We start from the raw sequence: 20,098 nt of genomic DNA on the forward strand, positions 1-20,098 counted from the left end.
TGAAGATAGTGGAGAAGAGTAAACAATGGTTGCTGGGGTGATTGGGGATGGGGCCGAATGCGCACAAGACTTTTGCGAGGGTGATGTAGTATTAACGGACATGTATCCCCCCAAGGCTCTTTGATCATTTTTCCGCATCATGAGAATCACCGATTAGACTTCGTCGTTGGACGTAGCACAAACGTCATTCTCGGAAGCACTAATATACATGCTACTCTCATGTACCGAGTACACGAACATTCCATCAACACACCGCCGGTGTCTTCATGTTCCACAGACCCGAGGAATCCCTTCAGCTGCTCAACAATCTTCGAGGTCTCGGTACATATTGATGTACCCAGCCACGGTGCGCTGAGAACGTATCCACCGCAATTCACGTTCACCCAAGTATTTACCACTGCGCCGCGTTGATCAATAGATGCGCGACAGTTACCAGGAGATCCATGTAGTCTCGTGCAAACTAGATCTGTCGGTAGAACTGATGGATGAGCCGAGGTACGGCAACCCGGGCCCACGAGGGTGGGGAAATCTAGATCCTTCGTGCCAAGCTCTATTTGTGAGGACAGAACCACAGGCCCATTCATATGATCATCTCGTATCATTGCATTAGACTTTCTCAATGTATAGGAAAGAATGACCAGTATACATTTATCTTTACTCGAGGGATTCAAGCAGATTGGAAATGTGTGATTCATATATGGACAACGAAGAGAGACGGTGGGTATTCTAAAAAAGATCCAAGGAAAAGGCAAGCAACATGACGCCCGAGATGAAAAAAGATTGCAAAGTCCCTCAAAACAATGCCGAAATTTTGGGAAAGAAATGCGCTCCAAGTGAACAAAGACAATGGAAGAATGGGGTGGAATGGAAACCCATATAGACTGGAACAGACGGGTATGCAAGATCGAAATCAAACGGTCAGCCGAGGCCGGACCGTGACTAGGAAGAAGGCAAGGTCGAAAGAAAACCTCCAACGCCCTCGGTGACGCGATGGAAGTGGAGTTTGCGAGGTGAGCAAAAGAAAAGCTATGGAATGATCTTCCTACAGCTTCGCGCCGTTGGCCTTCTCATCGGTGGTGGAGCCGTTGAGAATGGGCGACAAGCTGCCGAGGCTAGACAGCAAGTGGCCGACCTCACGCTCGAGAGAGCGCACCTCAGTGTGAGGGTCGTACATGCGGGTCTTGATGTAGTTGTCGAGGTCAGAGTCGCTCATCTTGCGGAGCGCAGTCTCCCGGTCCACACCGTCGGCCTGAGCCGCGCGCATCACCTTGCGGGTCACCACGACGCTGACCTCACGGATGCGAGTAATGTCGGGGTAGAGCAGACCGCGCTCAATCTCTTCAGGTGTGAGGGCGGCGGAGAGAGCCTCGCCAGAAGCATAGATCATGCTGTCGGTCACACGCACGGCCTTGGAGAGAATGCTGCCAAGGCCGATACCGGGGAAGACGTACATGTTGTTGCCCTGTCCGGGGTAGTAGGTGCGGGTCTCGCCGGCGGAGTTGGTGAAGGACATGGTGGGGAACGGAGAGCCGGAGGCGAAGAGACAGCGACCGTCAGTGTGCTTGACGGCATTCTCAAAGTTACACTCGGACTTGGAGGAAGGATTGGACAGAGGGAAGATGATGGGAGTGGTGTTCCAGTCGGCCATCTTGCGGAGGATCTCGGGGGTGAAGACACCACCCAGAGTGGAGAGACCCATCAGGATGGTGGGCTGGACATGCTCGATGACCTGCTCCAGAGTCTTGAACTGCTGGCCCTGATTGTCCCGACGAGCGAAGTAAACCTTGTGGTCGGCGAGCTTGTCACCGCGGTCGGCAGTGACGAGACCCTTGGTGTCGACAAGGTAGAAGCAGTTGCGCGCCTCATCCTCGGTCATGCCTTCACGCATGAAAAACTCCACAATCTGCTTGGCGACGCCGACACCGGCCGAGCCGGCGCCGAGGAAAACGGCACGGTGGTCCTTGCAAGGCAGGCCGGAGCGCTTGACAGCGTTGATCACACCGCCCAGAATCACGGCACCGGTACCCTGAATATCGTCGTTGAAGCACGTGTACGAGTCCCGATACCGCTCAAGTGCGGGGAAAGGGTTCTTGAAATCTTCGAATTGAATGACGATGCTGGAGAAAGCTGCGTTAGTCGAGGATCCTCCCGAATCGGATGCATGTGCCACGATAGGATTGGCCCGGAAATTTTAGGGCATGGATAATAGGGAGGAACCGGGGAATCTCGAAAGTTTAGGGGGTCCCCCGGATTTGGATCGGAGTTGCAAGGGGTCACTATAGGGCAAGGAGGAAATTCGAAGGTTTTGCTTACCCAGGCCAGCGCTCCGTCAGAGCGGACATCAGCTCGTCCAGGAACTCACGCTCCTCCTCGGCAGAGATCTTATCACGGCGGCTGCCCATGTACAGCGGGTCTTCCCGGAGGGTCTTGTTGCTCGTGCCCAGGTCGAGAGTCAGAGGCAAAGTGGCCTCGGGACGAATACCGGCACATGCAGTGTACAGAGCGAGCTTTCCAATGGGGATACCCATGCCGTTGATGCCCAGGTCTCCCAATCCGAGAATACGGGAGCCATCGGTGATACAGGTGATCTCCACATTCGGTTGGGGCCAATTAGCGATCACAGCCGCCAGATTGCCCCGGTCTTCCCAGCTCAGGTACATGCCCTCGGGCTGTTGGTAGATTTCAGACCATCGTTGACAGGCCTCGCCGACCACGGGTGTGTAAATCAGAGGGGTGAGCTCCTGAATGTCACCTGAGTTAGTCGAGTTCTCCATAATTGTGACGGACGATCTCGGGGGAAATAGACGAAGGGAAAAAAAAAAGGAAGACGCACCCTCAAATGATCCGTCACCAGGCGGTAGAAGAGGTGGACATTGTTCTTGCGCAGAGTGCTGAGGTATTGGAACTTGTCGATCTCGGTCTGCTTCAGAGCCAGCTGAGCCAGGCATCGCGTCTTTTGCGTCTCGTAGCTTTCTGATCGGGGAGGCGTCAAGCCGTATGTGCGCAGGTACTTGCGAATGTACGCGGGGTTGGCAGTGTCGTAGTTGGCATCGCTGGAAATTGTAGAAACAAGAGATTAGCAGGCTGCGCCTCCTTCTGCTTGCAGTGGCATCTGGTCCATGCGGTTGGGCGCTTGATTCTTGTGTCTGGCAACTCCTGCCCCGAGACTCGATTTCGCTGTCACAAATACCGCCGTTTGCATGTGCCGGTCCCGCATTCTTGGCTGCATGGCCTGAAATACTTGGCAGGGCGGAAAATCTGCCCCGACGAACCTCGAGCCCCAAGAGCCAAAGGTAGACAACGAAAAGCTGCCATGGACCACGCCGTCGAGCATCGTAAGAGAGCCGGAGAGAGACGAGTACTTACGAAGGAGTTGTGGAGTGGTTCAAGAACGGCGTCGCATGGACCGGCCGGCTTTGTTGGGGGGAGAATCGCGCCATGGTGTCAATGGTATCTGTCGAAGAGCGGGACACTGTACTCGTCACCGTGACAGGAGAAGAAGAGGAAGTAGTGGAATGATAGAATGAGAAAAGTTCGTGGGTCCCGAGAGGACGCGGCGGGCGTGTTTTATGTATGGACACACGAGCTAACAGAGGGCCCGTTCGGTGCGGAATTCTCATCATCCTAGCTGGGATCGTTTTCCGACTCGGTTGCGCGACGAAAGCAGAGAATTACCCGGGCAGGACCGTCGACAAGGGACGATCGAGGCGAGTAATAGCGACGGCATGGTTTTGGAGATCGGGAAGAGCCGGGCCAGCAACGTACGCAGGGGTGGAGGGATGGGGAATTGGGGATGCGCGATGAGGGTCTACGAAGGTCTGCAACGGGGCCGGATGGAGACTGATGGGGGAAGAGGACCCGGATGAAGTGGAGTCGTGCTTCGGTGGTGACAGCGAATCCAACGTGGGGGAAGGGGGTCGATTGCATCTGGATGCCTCACAAAGCTTCTTTTCTTTTTTGGGAAGCCGATCCAGCAAGGGGAGGTGTGGGCAGTTTGGGGGAGGTTTGGGAACTTTGGAATCGCCGAAGGTGGAGCCCTTTGCGGCGGTCAACAGCCGCTCACTTTCGCATCCTACGAAATGTACCGTAATATCAGTAACTGCAGCCCAATGGTGGTGTCAGCAACTGTGCACTGTTGAACCTATTGAGAAAGAATAGACAATCCTACCCAGGCTCTCAGTTGTCATAACTCCTCTCTCCTCCACCGAGTCTGATGGGGGTGTGGGTATGGGCCTTGCCATCACTCCCGTTGAATTGAGTGCATTGTGATTGTTCAATTCGCCATTTTACGCAGGGTTGAGGATTGATCCATTGTGGAGGTTTCACGGGTTGACGCTCGCGCGTGATGTGTGGCCCACTAGGTAAATGGTGGTCAACGCATCTGTTGAGCTAGACTGATTTTCCATGAATGCTCGCAGTTACCCCGTAGTGCACCGCACAGGCGAGGAAGCGCAAGGAAGCATCCAGTCGACATGATGAGACCGAGCGGAGAGGGATGGAGATGGGAGCCGCGATACGGTGTATACCTGATCATGCCTTGATCAAGGTCACTGGACTGGCTCACCTGACTACATACCTATCTAGGGCACAGTCCAGAGAGTACTGCGTTGAACAGTCAACGCTCGACAGCACTACTGGACTTCCTGTAGGGACTGCGTCACTTTCTCACGGATGCATTCTCAAGAATCCTCGTATTCGCCCTCTCTCCAGCGTGTGACCCTCGCCCCTAGTTTGCATCGACAGGGCTGACCTGGAACTGCCACTTCCGTCGCCGCTCGCGTGGCGCAGAGCCAGCTTCCTGCTCGAGATGATGATTATTGGCTATTTTATTTCCTATTGATTATTTTTAGGGTGAAAAGGCCCTGTCCTCACCAGAATGCTTTGTGTATGCCCATTGGCTCACTTTGCCGGGGACCGCCCGCATGGAGATGGTCCAGCAATGCCAGCTCCACCCCGACCCACTGCAGGGAGCTTCCAGAGCCGCAGACGGTGCCGAAATGGAGGAGTGGAGCTCGGCGCCAAACGCAAGTACGGCACCCGTGGTGAGTCGGGAGTCTCGAATTTTGAAGCACAAGGACGGCTCAGACTGGGCGGTTGTCAGTACAGTCGTACAGTAGTAGGTCAATTTCTCTCCATGGACAATGTCTCTGCGCAAGGGGATGCAGCAAAGTAACCGTGACAGTCTGAAGATTTTGTTGATGCTGCAAAACACCCAGAGTTATCCTCTCTTGCATGAGTAGTTCATAGCGGTTCGATCGAGCCGGTTGCCCAATCGGGTGCACCGCGATATATACATGCACCCCAGTCTTGGATGGAAAGGACATCAAAACTGTTACGGGAATAGGAATCAACAGTAATAATCAATTAGACTCTGTAATGACTTAAAACACCATTCAGTACCGCGACATGATCGTTGGGATCGCTAATAGGCTAAAAGCCCGGCCCAACTCCCAAGTCAATGGCCATTCGAGCGTGCGTGGAGCTCATCTCCAAGGCTGTACCTCACCAGCCACGAACTGAGTGTCCGCACGGCGATGCGGTCCCGATCGGAACGGGAAAGCGGCGTGCGGAGCTCGCCGACTCCAGGACCGAATCTCCTCCTGTGAGTGACTCAGAAAACTACTGTCCACGTTCAGCAATAGCAACCGCCCATAATAACACACCTCCTGTAGAATAGCTCCCGTAGTCTGTAATATGTAGCTATCAATCCTGGCATTTAGAAACGGAAACAGAATCGGAAAAGAATCGAGTCGGCAGACAATCGGATGAGAAGCTGTCAAACCACATGATCACATTGAATTGAATTGAAAATCCTCCGAGCATTAGGCTCACCTCCAAAATTCTCGCCATTCACTATAATTGCCGTACGCACAACTGGTACGTATCACCAGCTGGAAAGGAGTCCTGTCGGTGCGGTCCTGAGACTCCCGACCCTTCAGAGTTTCCTGGTTGGTTCTGCCGCGCCGAGCGCTGAATGGCCTTTACCGCCGAACCAGAACCCGGTCCGGGAAAGGGAAAGGAAAAATCAGACAGAATCAATGGAATTGAATGGCTGGGGCGGAGACATTTCGATTTCAGCACCGAGTGATGGTCGTTGTTTCAGTTTCAGATTACTGTGCTTGTCCAGTCGGAACGGAGGCACTGGACCGCCCCCCCCTCCCCAAAAACAATAATCAATATTTCCCACATTCTGTCGTGTCCACGGAGGAAGGGGACTCGGGTACAAACATGGCAATGACTTTCAGTCGAGGTTGAGCATACTCCGTCCTGTATGTGGCTCATCCTTTCCGCCTCCCGGGCCCTCGCATTGTATCATCAACTATGCAGATCCAGCACGATCTTGCGCGATTTAATTCTGCTCTACCTTGGACTCACTCCGAATGTGTATTGTAACTAGTGTCCGACTGTGAGACCTGATTTTCAAGGATGATCATTGAGGCACTCTGCACAGGGATCGATGATAATCGCCCTGGTCGATAGTGCATGGATTGTTTCTCCGAGACTTCATTGATCAGGCACCAGTGGAGTCGAGCCTGAAAAGCGGAACAGTGCAAAGTGGAAGACTTACAGTATGTGATTTTGTACCGACTAGATTCTCATCGGAGTCATCACTTCTCAGCGACACCTTTCCCACACTGTGTGACTGGGTCGTGTGTACTGTGTACAGATCCCCTAGAATGGAAGATCAGCGGCTGGCGGCGATCACTACCAGGGTCAAAGGTTATTTGGTAACTAAACCGCCCCTGCTGCAGCCGGGCTGGGTTGGATGTGCAGGATTCCCAACGGGTTGAAAAGGCTTGACCTAGAAACTACGCGTGGACTTTGGATCATGCGGGACGATCGGGACTGACCGCAAACATATTGATCTCCAGAAGGTCGGTAACTGGTCATTCTACTACATGTAGGTCTGTTCCAACTAGTAAAAGCGATCCTGAGCTCCAGAGATGATTTGTTTGGTACTCGCTCGTGAACATGTTCTTGTTCATACGATCCCTCGACGTGGACGTCCACCTGCTCAGGTAGCCGGTAGGAGTGCATCCCAGATGAGCCGCGCTCAATAGACGAGTAGAGGGTGATAGATGAAAAGAGGGTGATACATCAATCAGGTACCTCAGGTAGAGATTCTCGACCGGAATAAGTACACGTGCTGTTGACCGACGAGTCTCTTACTGCATAATGGGCTGGTAACTTCCTCAGAGTCCGATTGAGAGATATCTACAGTAGCTACACGAAAAAACTCCGTACATATCCACTAGACTTTTGCTATTTTCTTATAGATCTATAGATCGACACCAGATCTCGGCCGGGCGGGCAGGTACAAGACCAGGGGATACTACTACCGAGGCACGTCTCCAATGACCGGTTGCTTGCCTATGGTCACTGACAAGACTTGGTTATTGTAAAACTGATCATCTAGCAAACGTGGAAGGACCCCAAGGGTAAATTATGGGGTGAGATACTCTCAAAGTCATTCTGTGGTTAGCATCTCCTCTGGATAGACGTTCGACTGCACGCCACTCAGGGCTGCGACGTGGTCTACTGGATCCAGACAGAGAGTCTCGCGGGAGTAGGTACCGAACTCGGATCAAAGCATCCGATCCTCGATTGGGGCTAAGGAACTCGGCACCTATCGTGCTCTTCCATGTAGCCACTGAGCTAGCAGACATGCTCGCTAGAGCACCGCACTCGTTCCTGCAGTACGATTTTTTTTTGATGCAGCGGGCAATCTCCAATCATATCCGCTCGAAATTGCCTCGAGATAGACTTGTCAGAAGAAATCGGGGAGTCTCACGCACTTGATCGCAGTACTTATTGAAGTGCTCTCCACAGGCTAGGGAATGAAAGGATAGTCTAGAAGATCGTCAAATGAAAATCAAGTTCCCTAGTGCGTGCTGCCATGATGATATCAGGGTCACGTCAAAAGCGACAGGACTTCCGGCAAGAGTAAAGAAAGTACAAGCATGCATTCGGGATTTCGAATTTTGAAATAGAAGATCAGGTCGGCAGACTGTCGAAATCATCTAACGTGCGCCATCCATCCTGAATCAAAGAGCTGCTGGAGATGAGCAAACCGGAAGCTCTGTTCTGCGGCTCGCCAGCGGAGCGTCCAACACAGATCGTCCCCATAAAATTCCACTTCCAGGATGGAGCTACGATTGGAGCTTCCCCCAGATTCTCGGTCGGCCCACTCTTTGTGTCCTTCAGTTCTAGAGTGATGTTAGAAGTACATGAATTCCACCAAGGCTCCAACATGAAAAATTGACTAGTGGAATGAGTCACCAAGTGTCCAATTCTGTAATCTTCAGTGTGACACCTTATCGAAGCAAACATGCTCAGGCGTGGGTGATGCGCGCGGCCCATGATCAACGAGCCGTGTCGTCATCATACCACACCGAAAACAGGCTCAGGGCGAGGCCCCCTCTCCTCACGGTCCAGGCCCCCTCACCGTGTGGAAAGCTCCCAGCTCGATTGACCTGACTCTCTTCATTTCACCAGCCATCACCATCATCTGGCAGATGATATTCTATTCTTTCTCTATTGTCACTCAATTACTCGACACACAGGCACCCGACGGCGCCAATTCGCAAGTCCACCATGCCGTCCGAAGTAGAGCCTCTTCTTCCGCGATATGATGACGAGACCGCCCGTCAGCGCCGTCTGCATCAGAAGCTACACACGTACCAAATGGTCCGTGCGATGGCAGAGGGATATATGCCGTCGACCGAGCAGGCCATTGTGAATCTTCGGACATTGCTTGCGTCGGATATTCTGAACCTGCGAAATCAGGACATTGGCTCCACCGGTCGTCTGCTGGTCCGTGATGCACGACTGGTCATCACCGTCCTCATTGAGTTCTTGCGGGAGAAAAACGAGGATGACCAGTTACAGGAGTTCTTGTGGCGATTGTCACGGTCCAGGGTTGAGATTGATACGGGGCGGGTGGATGGAAGTGCTAAAGACGCCAAGGCTCGCGCCGATGCCAAAGCGGGTAAGTCCAGATCGTGGTACCAGCCTGATCCTTCGGGGATACCACTGTCACCGAAGATTCCATTGATCCTCTTCTGACATGATTGTCACGTCCACGTGACGGTCGATGTGAGACCGCACTCAACGTCTTCAATCATGACTAATACGATTCTCTCCAAAATCCAGCCTATGATAGCTTTCGAACAGTGGGCAATTTGCTCCTCACAAATGCGGACTTTCGCCTCTTTGTCGACGATGTAGCGACTATTGGGCGCCAAATTTTTGCCGATACCGCATCGGCTCTCTCAGAGTCGGCGAAGCAGGTGGCTGACGAGGCCAAGCCATCTGAGGAAAAGACCAAGGCGTTGCAGGGACCGGGCGCGGATGACGGGCACGAGTTATCCAAGGAGGAACTCAAGGAAGAGGTAGCCCATGTTGCCAAAGTTGCGGGAAAAGGCGTGGTACGCACGGAGCAGGCCGCCGTGGAAAGCGCCAAAGAGCATCTGTCGGGCCAGGAGCGGGATACCCTTTTACATCGTCTCAAACAAGCAGTCTCCAAGCTTCGACAGCGGACCGACTATACGGACTCCGTGTCCACTCTGACCCAATTGATTCAACGGTATGCAGCAATCTATGCCAATGTGGCAGAAGATGCGGCCGCCACGGCACAGGAGGGGGCCGAGGTGAATGAAGATCTCAAGAAAGCCGTGGATATGTTCTGGAATTTGCTACGGATGTTTGGCGATGCCAAGGAGTGGGATAACTTGAAGGAGAAATTCAACAAGGTTTTGCGTCATGCAGACAAAGATCCGGAGTTCGAGCGTCTGATGGGGGAGGTCAGCAATTCGGTGGGAGAGATGCTGACCGACCCGGCCTTCTTCGACTCTGCACCGGAAAAACTTGACGAACTCAAGAAGAATTCCGAGAAAGTGAGCGCGGAATCGGGGATTCGCCAAGACATGGATGAGCTTCTGGCTCAGGCAAAGAAGACACTGCGCAGCGTTCCCGAGGATAATGAAGTCGCCAAGCTGGTCAATGCGACAAGAAAGCTCCAACGCGATGCTTACAACGCCTACAAAGACAAAAAGGGCGATCTTCCCATTGATATTGCAAATTACATTTTGCCCATGATCCTCCGCATGATCCAGTATATCCCCATTCCGCGTCTGGAGGTATCAGCGCCAGAAATGGATCTCCTATTGGAGAATTTGATTCTGGAGCCAGGTCGGACTGTCAATTATTCATCTTTCCTGCCGTATCGCATGAACCTACTCACCCGGAATAGTATTGACATCGTCAAGAAGCACGCCAAGCGTACCGACACGACAATCAAAACGGCCTTTACGGTCAATATTGAAGGCTTGAACATCAGTGCGCAAGACTTTGGGTATTGGCTTCGCGCTCGCACGGGGCTGTTCTTCCGATTGAAAGACGAGGGTATTGCGAGCTTCTACTTGGACCGACGAGGCATCGACATTTCACTGGATGTGGAGGTCGGCCGTGGCCGCTTGGAAGAGATCTTCAATCTACGTGGTGTTCGGGTCCGCATCCACAAACTTGATTACAAAGTTTCACAGAGTCGATGGAAGTTCCTTCTCTGGTTGACCAAGCCGTTCATGAAACACTTGGTACGACGTGTCTTGGAGAAGAAGATCGCAGAAGAGATCGTAGCGGCCGCATTCGCACTCAATCGAGAACTGGTCTTTGCCCGGGAACGACTGCGTGCGGCACGCATTGCCAACCCACGGGATCTGGCGAGCTTTATTCGTGCCGTTCTTGCACGTCTTCGCCCAGCCGACACCGATGTCGAAGCCCGGATTGCCGTCGAGCCGCCACAGGACGGCGTTTTCAAGGGCGTATACGCGCCCGGGAGCATTGTCAAGACCTGGCATGAGCAGGCGACTGCGGCCCAGGAGGCAATTGATGATGGAGATGAAACGCATGGAGTCGGGTATACTTGGCGAAACGAGATTTTCAACACGTTGGTGGTGCTTAAACCATATGACGGCGTTGCTCGATCTTGCTTGCGCACATCGATTCTTAGTCCACGATTAATGCTTCTAATGCCCCCTTATTCGTCATTCGCTACTCTCATGTCTCACATTTACCAAGTATGGCTTCGGTTTAATTTATCACCCATGGTCTTTCGCAGATTGAATCTGATCACGTAGGCACTCGACACGTTATTATTAGATTCCGGCTAGCGCAAGTATGTAATTCGCATCGCATGAACAAGGTTCTTTGCTTACAACCTGATCCCTAACAGACAGCGATAGTAAATAATTATCATATTTGACAAATCTCCGTTGAATCAGCCAGACTATCTAGTAGATTTAGCGCAGCATGAACAACACGTGACCATTACCCGGGTCAACTTTATTCCCGAAATCACGATAAGGTCTACTTGGCCCAATCGGGCGACGCGGCGCTATATAATCAATAAACCACGCTGGCAGCTTCTCAACTGTCCCAATCAGGAATTCTCCCCTGTGAAAGCCCAGAGAGCTTGATCAACCCCTCATGACTTCTGCCTGAGACCCTTCGCTCCACGATCGCTTTCAAAGTTCGAAGCCAGTATCGCAGTCGCCCAGCTCCCGCGCGACCTGATCTGAGCCTTATACATCTACAGCTCCCCTCCAGCGGGACTGCCCGAGCAAATCAACCGCTGCTCGACGTACGCTTTGCAAGCTCTGTTCCCCAGAGCTCAGGATCCGTGGGGCCATAAAATTTGGGAGTTGATGGCCTGGGAAAACGTGACTGGAGACGATTGTTCAGAATGTATATGCAAAGATTGGTGATCGCTTTGGCGGTGGTGCTGTTTTCAGTGCTTGTCCTCGCCGCTGAGGATTACTACAAAATATTAGGCTTGGATAAGTCCGCATCCGAGAGAGATATCAAGCGCGCGTACCGCACACTCAGCAAGAAGTATCATCCTGATAAAAATCCGTGAGTAATTCTTTTTCTTTGTCTTGGTGTCTTTTTACAGTTGGGCTTAGCGGGACTGCATCATTTGATCTTGCGAGATCCTGCGCGCAAGGAGGGAGTCTTGCGGGCTATTTCTTTATTGATATGCGATTACTGAGACCCTTCTTTTTTTCTTTCCTGGAAAAACAGTGGTGACGACTCTGCGCGCGAAAAGTTTGGCGAAATCGCCGATGCCTACGATGTCTTGTCCACCTCTTCCCTACGCAAGATCTACGATCAGTATGGCCACGATGGCGTGCAACAACACCGACAAGGGGGTGCTGCCGGGGGTCGCCAGAATGATCCGTTCGATCTGTTCTCGCGCTTTTTCGGCGGCGGTGGACATGCCGGCCATGCACCTGGGCACCGTCGTGGTCCGGATATGGAGGTGAAGGCTGCTCTTCCGTTGCGGGACTTCTACACTGGACGAGAGATCAGTTTCCTTGTTGAGAAGCAGCAAATCTGCGATGACTGCGAGGGAACTGGATCAAAGGATCGCAAGGTGGTTCACTGTGATCAGTGTAATGGTCGTGGCATGGTCATTAGGAAACACATGCTGGCGCCTGGTATGTTCCAACAGGTCCAGATGCCTTGCGACCAGTGTGGAGGACAAGGCAAGAAGATCAAGAATCCTTGCCCCGTGTGTCACGGGCAAAGGGTTGTCAAGAAATCCGTTGAGACAACCGCCGAGATTGAGCGAGGCATGGACAAAGGCACGAGGCTTGTTTTTGAAAACGAAGCCGACGAGAGTCCCGATTGGATCGCGGGTGATTTGATCGTCATTCTTGATGAAAAGGAGCCCGAGCTTGGGACGACCGACGAAGAGCGCACAGATGGCACATTCTTCCGACGAAAGGGCAAGGATCTCTTTTGGAAGGAGACGCTTTCGTTACGGGAGGCTTGGATGGGCGATTGGACGCGTAACGTGACACATCTCGACGGGCATATCGTCCGACTTGGACGCAAGCGCGGTGAGGTCGTCCAGCCTCTTGCCGTTGAGACTATCAAAGGGGAAGGTATGCCTCATTACTCCGAGGCGCATCTCCATGATCAGCACGATGAGGACGACTCACCGGGCAACCTATATGTGGAATACACGGTTGTGCTGCCTGACCAAATGCAGAGTGGCATGGAGAAGGATTTCCATGCACTATGGGAGAAGTGGCGCAAGAAGATTGGGATTGACCTTATCAAGGACAGTGGCAGGCCCATTCCTCCGCCGGCGGGGGAGGATGAGAAAGATGAGCTGTAAGACAGCCTCCGGCTAGATGATCAGGGCTCTGTCAGGTCCGTGTCGGAACGAGCGAGGCATAAGTGTGTCTCTGCAATGTATATTGAGTTGTTGTCTGCTTCAGTCGTTCCACTAGACTTGCTCTGTATTTTGTCATGGCACTACTTTGATATCCTACATAGAAATCTTATAGACTCCCCTGTCGCCTATCCATTCAGGTCTCGCTTGTGTATTGCAGAGACTTGAGGGCCTAGCACCCACGTCTCTGATTTCACCGACCTCTAGCCTGGCGACACGTGTGCCTAGCCCACTACGCTCAGATGGAGTGACATGCTTTTATATAAGGTTGTCATTTCTTTATTGAAACTGTCGCATCTTTGGAAAGAGGATAGAAAGTGGCGGATTGTGCGAAATGCAAGTTATATTGATAGACCGAGCGCCATAGGAAGGTGAGACAAGTGCAAATTGAAAAAAAGGGTATAATGAGAATCACACAAGCTTTTGTTGTCATGACAATCCCTTGACATCGAGTAACCGATCCGTTATAGTTGCAAGGTATCAAAGTCATCCCTCTTGCCGTGGTAGTTCTGGCCAGCCACTCTGAACTTGCTGTTGGGCACCCACTGCACAAAGTCCACCATGTTTCGTGTAACCAGGGTCGCAGGATCCTGAACGACTTGCGTTCCAACGCGAACGTGGCCTTGGGCGACTGCTTCAATAGCCTACGTACAAGGGTTAGCTGACGTCCTCGAGCCGCTATGTTTGGCCCTGATGATCATTTGACGAGGAAATCCCCTATTCAGAGACGAAGATCCAAGAATATTTGGCAAGCAACAGCACAGTGAGCCTTACCTTATCCACATATTGAATCATCTTCTGCTCCCGGATCATCACAATCGGCAGACGCCTCCGGCAAAAGGCCGAGACTGTGATATGTTCCACCTGGGACAAAGCTCCTCCTTGCTCGCGGTTTTTCTCAATCACACCAATGCTGTAAAGTTTCTCCAGCATAGCGGTCTCGAGCTTGCGACGTGTGGGATCCTCGGGCTCTAGCTGCGAGAGCTTGTGCGCCATCTTCCGTAATGATCCGCAAATGGCATTGTAGGTGTTGTATTCCACATCCGAAACTCCATACCGTCGCTGAATTTCACCGGCACGGTGACCTTGGTCTGACTTGTAGGTGTAAAGATCGGTCTTTTTCAAGAGTCTGAGACGGGAATTAGTGGACCGTACTTTCTAGGGAATGGGCCAGGCTGAAACCGGATGCAGCCACGGTGAGATTACGTGGGGTGTCCTGGTACTCACTTCTTCTCGTGATGCTTCAATTGACGGACCATCTTGGCGGCTTTCTAGTAATGAACGTGACAACGCCTGTGTGCCTGGAGAGCGTTTGCACTCGATCGATCTGGCCGCGAAGGGAAAAAGAGTAAAACGCGATAAGGAAAATTCCGTTATCTGCGGCGGTGTGGTTTCTGCCCAGGCGCGGCAACCCAGCTAGAGTTAGTCACGTGATAACCACCTGTACAGACCCGCAACAGCGTCCGTTCGTACTTGTGGTAGAATCAGTGGCCTCACCGGCTCACTTTATTGTCTGTATGACCAGTGCAGAGTCCGCGACGGAGAATTTGCGTACCGAAGCACATTCAACTGCTGATATATGATTGAATCAATGTGCTCTACAAGTCAGATCTACCAAACCGCTCCACTGGACGTGTGCCGGCGGCTATCTGCTACCTGATAGATTGCTTCGCTTTTGCCGCCGTTTATTTAGTACATTCAGAGGCCATGCATCATACAAAAACGGGGATGAGAGACGAATGTGGTTCAAGCATTAATTCGAGATGCTAAATTTTGAACTAAGCGATCGGGACTAGCCCGAAGATGCCTTCTTTCAATGCCATCCAGGGTCGTGTCAGCCAGACAACTCCAAATTTTCAAATACGTTTTGTATTCTGAAGCGTGACCTTTCCAGTGGCGCTTTTCGAGGCGGTTTATGGTCGGCTGAGTGCTTTTGTTCCGCCCACGTGGGAGAGTATTCCAGGCTTTGGGTCATCAAATCAATTGTCCCTCGCACGCGATTCGATGGCGTTTCTCGGAATCGGACCAGTACGCATGGCACGACTACAGGAGTTGCGTCCTCCAATCATAAATGAACTCGAATAGTGCAATAAAAGGCGAGCCAAGTTAGTATGAGTGGCGTCGACACGATGTCGCCCTCCGGCGGACTCCGCTTACTGCGACACCCCGATCGAGTACAGAGAACTTGCCGACATGCAACCAAACGAAATGAAAAGAACAAGGCTGACCCCAAACGGCAAAGAATCTAGGGGGGGGGGGGGGAGTCAATACCAATTGCGAACTTCACATAGCTGCAAAATCGTGGTGGGCGTCTACTATGTGGAGTTATCTGTCCACTATCCAAGCAGAAAATCAATGAGTTATTCTGGCGAGCTTGAATGTGTGAATTACATTCAATAGGAACGTCATCGCTCGTGTCTGCGCCAACGTAGGAACTCGATCCCACGGATAATATGGACGACTCGCGGGAGAACGTTCCCCGATGAAAGTGCCGAACTCCAAACTTTGGTTCCTGAATTCGCTCTGAGTCGGAAGTCAGATACGCCACTACCTCCAACGATATCGCAAGTCCGCGTTGAACATACAATCAGCGCGTTCTTCATTGAGACCGCATCATTGGCGGCTGGCAAAGAGGTTCCATGCCAAGACCCTTCGACTGCGGAGTGCCAAGAATTTCATCTCTTGGCGAGGAGCCACCAAAGCCTCCCTGGGTTGCCAAGAAGCCTTGAAGCTTTCCAGCCAGCGCTCGTCTGCTCTGCACGTGTTGGACCTGCCAGGCTCCGATTTGTTGACCTCGGACAACATCGGCCAAGTCGCTTTGACTATCTGGAGAATGGCGCCCAGCCTGCTGCCATCATTGGCAGGGGTGCGAACCATGCTCATGGCACAAATCGAGCTTCCAGCGGCCATCTGCTTCTCTCGCAACGGAAGTTGACGTGTCTGGCATGGAGCTACTCACTTGGCGCGAGCAGGAGGGAACCTAGATTCGCTGGCAAGATGTCGGCTTTCAACTGTCTATATTAGAATCGCTTCTGGTCGTCCAGCGATCTTGGAATTTCTTCCCTCCTTATCTCTCACGCCTCGTTTCTACCCTTTTCTAGCCATTCTAGCGAGGGTAATCAACAGAGATCATGCAGACTCTGTCGTACGTTCTCGCAGCTGCGGCTGTGATCGCCGGCACAGCTGCGCAGACTCACCAGCGTCTGGGTGGTTGCCCGGATCTCGGCTGTGTCTTCCCCCCTGACCAGTATGTGATGAATTGTCACCCGTTCCAACCTGACGTTGATCAAGCGTTCATCGCAACACAAAGCTGACCAAGGTGCTTTTGCGTGTATTACAGGGCAGACTTCCTCGCCGGTCAATTCTTCGACATCCGACTTGAGGTCCACTCGCCTGTCAATGGTACTGAGGCCCGTGTTGGCGAACCAGACCCTAACTTCACATTCACCATCTCTAAGAAGGGAGGCAAAGCTGTCCCTGTTACCAAGTTCTTCAAGATCCAAGAGCCTGAGCTTGAGCGATGGGACTTCACGTGGTATGAGGGTGAGTGTTGCCCCTTCACTTTGACGCAGGTTGAAATCAATTGCTAATTGTAGCATAGACCGTTTTGCGGAGGACGCGAAAACACCGTCCTTGGTCAATGTCACCTCCAAGATCTATCGACGTGTGGCACTGTATGAGCCGGGAGAGTATGAGGCGACTCTGAACTACTACGGAACCCAGAAGACCGTTGCCAACTGGCTCGTGCGAAAGATGCCTCACAAGCGTCGCGCGAAGAACGTCATTCTCTTCGTCGGTAATGATCCCCTTCCCAGTCTACTGTTTCTACCTTGGCGATGTACTGACTATGCGTCCAGGGGATGGTATGACCACCAACATGATCACTGCCGCTCGTCTCATTGCTCACAAGAGCATCAATGGGAAATACATGTCAAAGATGGCAATGGACAAATTTCCTGTTCTAGGGTAAGAGAGCTATTCTATAAAAATTTTGTCTGCTCACACAACTTGTCAAATAACAAAAAGCCTTGCGGTGCTAACTTGGATTTTCATGATCAGCCACCAGATGACCCACAGCATGGACTCCTTCATCACCGATTCCGCAAACTCCGCGACAGCCCTTTACACCGGTCACAAGACCACCGTGAATGCCTTGGGCGTGTACGTCGACTCCTCCAAGAATCCCTTCGATGACCCCAAGTTCGAGACCATTGCCGAAATCTTCAAGCGTCAACACCCCCACGCTGGAGTTGGTATTATCTCGACAGCCTTCTTGGCCGATGCTACTCCTGCGGGTTTGGCCGCTCATACCAGCAAGCGTGGTGAGTACGACCACGTCATTAGTACCTTCTACGAGGGCTTAACCAACTACACCTGGACCCAGTGGGGTGGCCCCGATGTTCTTTTGGGCGCTGGTGCTGAGAACTTCCTCAAGTCCGAGGAGGCCAAGCGAGAGTACTACAATCTGTTTGCCGAGAAGCAGTACAAGATTGCGCTCAACAAGACCGCCCTGCAGCAGGCTCCCAACGACCAGAAGCTTCTGGGTGTGTTTTCCAAGTCCAACCTCCCCACCTGGCTGGACCGCAACGTCTACACTGCCAACCTCTTGAACAAGACCAACGCACCCGACGGCTCTGGCCGCGATGCCGAGGATCTTCCAGGACTGAAGGACATGACTCTGAAGGCCATCGACGTCATGCAGCACCGCAACAGCAAGGATGGTTGGTTCATCATGTCCGAGGCCGCCAGCATCGACAAGCAGATGCACACCTTGGACTACGACCGTGCTCTGGGCGAGCTCCTTGAACTTGATGACACCATCAGCGCCACTATCGAGAAGCTCAAGCAGCTCGGTGAGCTGGAGGACACTCTGATCATCGTCACTGCCGACCACGGCCACGGCTTTGATGTCACCGGCTCCGTCGACACCAAGTACATGGAAGCCCAGAAGGATGATCGTAGCAAGCGCAAGGCCATCGGCTACTACGAGAACTCCGGTCTGTCCCAGTACACCATCGACGGACCCAACTCCCTTCGCTATTCGGAAGGTGTGCATTTCCCCAGCCAATGGGATCCTCGCTACACTCTTCACGCTGGCGTGGGAGCCTTCCCTGACCACCGCGAGAACTACGAGGTGCACAAGGAGGGCCCGCGCACCCCCGCCGTCTCAAGCAAGGATAAAACGCTGGGCTACGTCGCCAACTACAAAGACGCCGTCACTGGGTTCTTGATCAATGGAACCCTGCCCGTGGATGCTGCTCAGGGCGTCCATTCTCTGACCGATGTGCCCGTTTTCGCACAGGGACCATGCCAGGAGCTGTTCAGTGGAGTTTACAACTCCATCGACATTTTCTTCAACATGGCCGAGTGCCTGGGCCTGGCGGAGAAGAAAAAATGAGTGTTTTTGTTTGCAGGCAGGGAGAGGCACCTATCAAGTTTAATTTTTCAGGACTGCGTCGTGACTAGACCTCATTTGATCTACAGTCCTCTTGTATTCTTTCTCATATATTCGTAGCCAAGATTCCAATCTGCTTTGATCCTTCTTCAATACCGATATGGATGTACTCTTAATAGTATACCAAGAATTGCCCAGATCAATAGGTGGTTCAATTACCGCACCTTTAAAATCACTGTAAGAACAAAGCATACAATGTCTTTCATGGAGTGGAATCAAGTCTGTGCATCTCAAGAGCCTCACGTCAATCTTGTACTTGTTTAAAAAAAGGGGTTACTAGATAAAATTGAGCAAAAAGGCGAGGGAACTCCAAAGCTCAGTGCAACAGAGGCTTTTCATTGACGCTAGATAGGGAGCGACTAGGACTTTCGTAGTCCTTGACAGCAGCAGCATATTGAGTAACCTCACCAAATCTTCCACCATCCGTACTACTCCACCTTCTCTCGTCCGTCAACAGGAAGATATCTTTTTTGCCACAGGCTTCCAGTCCGGCCATGTCGCGACCATCAATAACTTGGCAGTCCCACGACCCTCAGATTGACTATCCTACTCCGACGGTCGAAGTCGACAATAGCCAAAAAAGAAACATAGCCAATGCTCAAGCAGTGAACTGGCAGTTCTCGAGGTTGAGAGTAGCCAAGGTAATGGTCCACGGCGCCTCAGTACCTGTCAAGTTATCGCGAGACATAGTTGTGATTAGCGAATTGTAATTATCATTGAAACGAGACAAGAAAGAAAGTGAGGGGAGGGTTAAGTACTTAATGCAAGCGAGTAGGTGATAGTGCACTGGATGTTTTGGTTCGCGGCCAGAACGTCAGCCATTCCGTTGGCCCTAAGAACGTCGCGCATGCCGTTGAGCTGGTCGCCCTTCAGGGTGATACGCTCGCTGCGCGTGATGAGAGGCGAGGCTGCAGATGCCACGGCGAGTGAGGCGAGGGTGCCAAAGAAGATTTCAGACTTCATTTTGAGAAAAGGTGAGCGAGGATTTGGAGCTGGGAAAAGATTAGAGATTTCTGTCTTGTGTGAAGCTCTGTAATTTCCAAGGCGATAGCTGATGCTCAGGACGAGGATTCCGACGCCTTTTATAGTTGAAACCTTGGTCTTGAGCTTCACGAGGAATTTGATCTATTAAGTTTCTCAATACCATTGTACAGCATGGTGTGTTTGCGTGATACGATCTGCTAATTCAAGTTGTTCGGAACCATTCTTGGGTGACGGTGCCTTTGGTTGAAGTTGACCTGAGTAGCACGGAGGTTGTCATGCCTTTTTTCTGTGTTGATTTTTGTGTAGATGAACACGAACTTTAATTCAACGACACTGGATGGGGAGAAATCTTCTACTTCTGCTTGCTTGTACACTAATAATCCGGAGATTGCTAACGGTCCAAACTACTTTCAAAGGAA

The 20,098-nt window shown here is 52.0% G+C and overlaps 6 protein-coding genes across 6 annotated transcripts; 2 read left to right on the plus strand and 4 right to left on the minus strand.

Moving 5' to 3' along the window:
- Nucleotides 1–1,042: 1,042 nt before the first annotated feature.
- On the minus strand, nt 1,043–3,440 carry POX_f08240 (NADP-dependent malic enzyme; the record flags this gene model as incomplete). Its single annotated transcript, XM_050117019.1, has 4 exons — nt 1,043–2,117; nt 2,314–2,741; nt 2,834–3,053; nt 3,367–3,440. The coding sequence occupies 4 exons, from the start codon at nt 3,438–3,440 to the stop codon at nt 1,043–1,045; spliced, it is 1,797 nt and encodes a 598-aa protein (XP_049967158.1).
- A 5,155-nt stretch (nt 3,441–8,595) lies between these two features.
- POX_f08241 (uncharacterized protein) lies at nt 8,596–13,183 on the plus strand (the record flags this gene model as incomplete). Its single annotated transcript, XM_050117020.1, has 5 exons — nt 8,596–8,989; nt 9,154–10,918; nt 11,597–11,745; nt 11,793–11,913; nt 12,082–13,183. The coding sequence occupies 5 exons, from the start codon at nt 8,596–8,598 to the stop codon at nt 13,181–13,183; spliced, it is 3,531 nt and encodes a 1,176-aa protein (XP_049967159.1).
- Nucleotides 13,184–13,704: 521 nt separating this feature from the next.
- POX_f08243 (U3 small nucleolar ribonucleoprotein IMP3) lies at nt 13,705–14,499 on the minus strand (the record flags this gene model as incomplete). The annotated part of the gene is made up of 3 exons (XM_050117021.1): nt 13,705–13,884; nt 14,015–14,369; nt 14,468–14,499. The coding sequence occupies 3 exons, from the start codon at nt 14,497–14,499 to the stop codon at nt 13,705–13,707; spliced, it is 567 nt and encodes a 188-aa protein (XP_049967160.1).
- Nucleotides 14,500–16,371: 1,872 nt separating this feature from the next.
- POX_f08244 (uncharacterized protein) lies at nt 16,372–18,638 on the plus strand (the record flags this gene model as incomplete). Its single annotated transcript, XM_050117022.1, has 5 exons — nt 16,372–16,487; nt 16,581–16,783; nt 16,842–17,036; nt 17,098–17,206; nt 17,300–18,638. 5 exons carry the CDS (start codon nt 16,372–16,374, stop codon nt 18,636–18,638), a joined length of 1,962 nt encoding a protein of 653 aa, XP_049967161.1.
- Nucleotides 18,639–19,011: 373 nt separating this feature from the next.
- Nucleotides 19,012–19,191, minus strand: POX_f08245 (uncharacterized protein; the record flags this gene model as incomplete). The annotated part of the gene is made up of 1 exon (XM_050117023.1): nt 19,012–19,191. The coding sequence occupies one exon, from the start codon at nt 19,189–19,191 to the stop codon at nt 19,012–19,014; it is 180 nt and encodes a 59-aa protein (XP_049967162.1).
- Nucleotides 19,192–19,293: 102 nt separating this feature from the next.
- POX_f08246 (uncharacterized protein) lies at nt 19,294–19,658 on the minus strand (the record flags this gene model as incomplete). The annotated part of the gene is made up of 2 exons (XM_050117024.1): nt 19,294–19,361; nt 19,454–19,658. The coding sequence occupies 2 exons, from the start codon at nt 19,656–19,658 to the stop codon at nt 19,294–19,296; spliced, it is 273 nt and encodes a 90-aa protein (XP_049967163.1).
- Between the last annotated feature and the right edge of the window lie 440 nt (nt 19,659–20,098).

The sequence above is a fragment of the Penicillium oxalicum genome, chromosome VI, assembly GCF_001723175.1.
Source record: "Penicillium oxalicum strain HP7-1 chromosome VI, whole genome shotgun sequence".
NCBI lineage: Eukaryota > Fungi > Ascomycota > Eurotiomycetes > Eurotiales > Aspergillaceae > Penicillium > Penicillium oxalicum.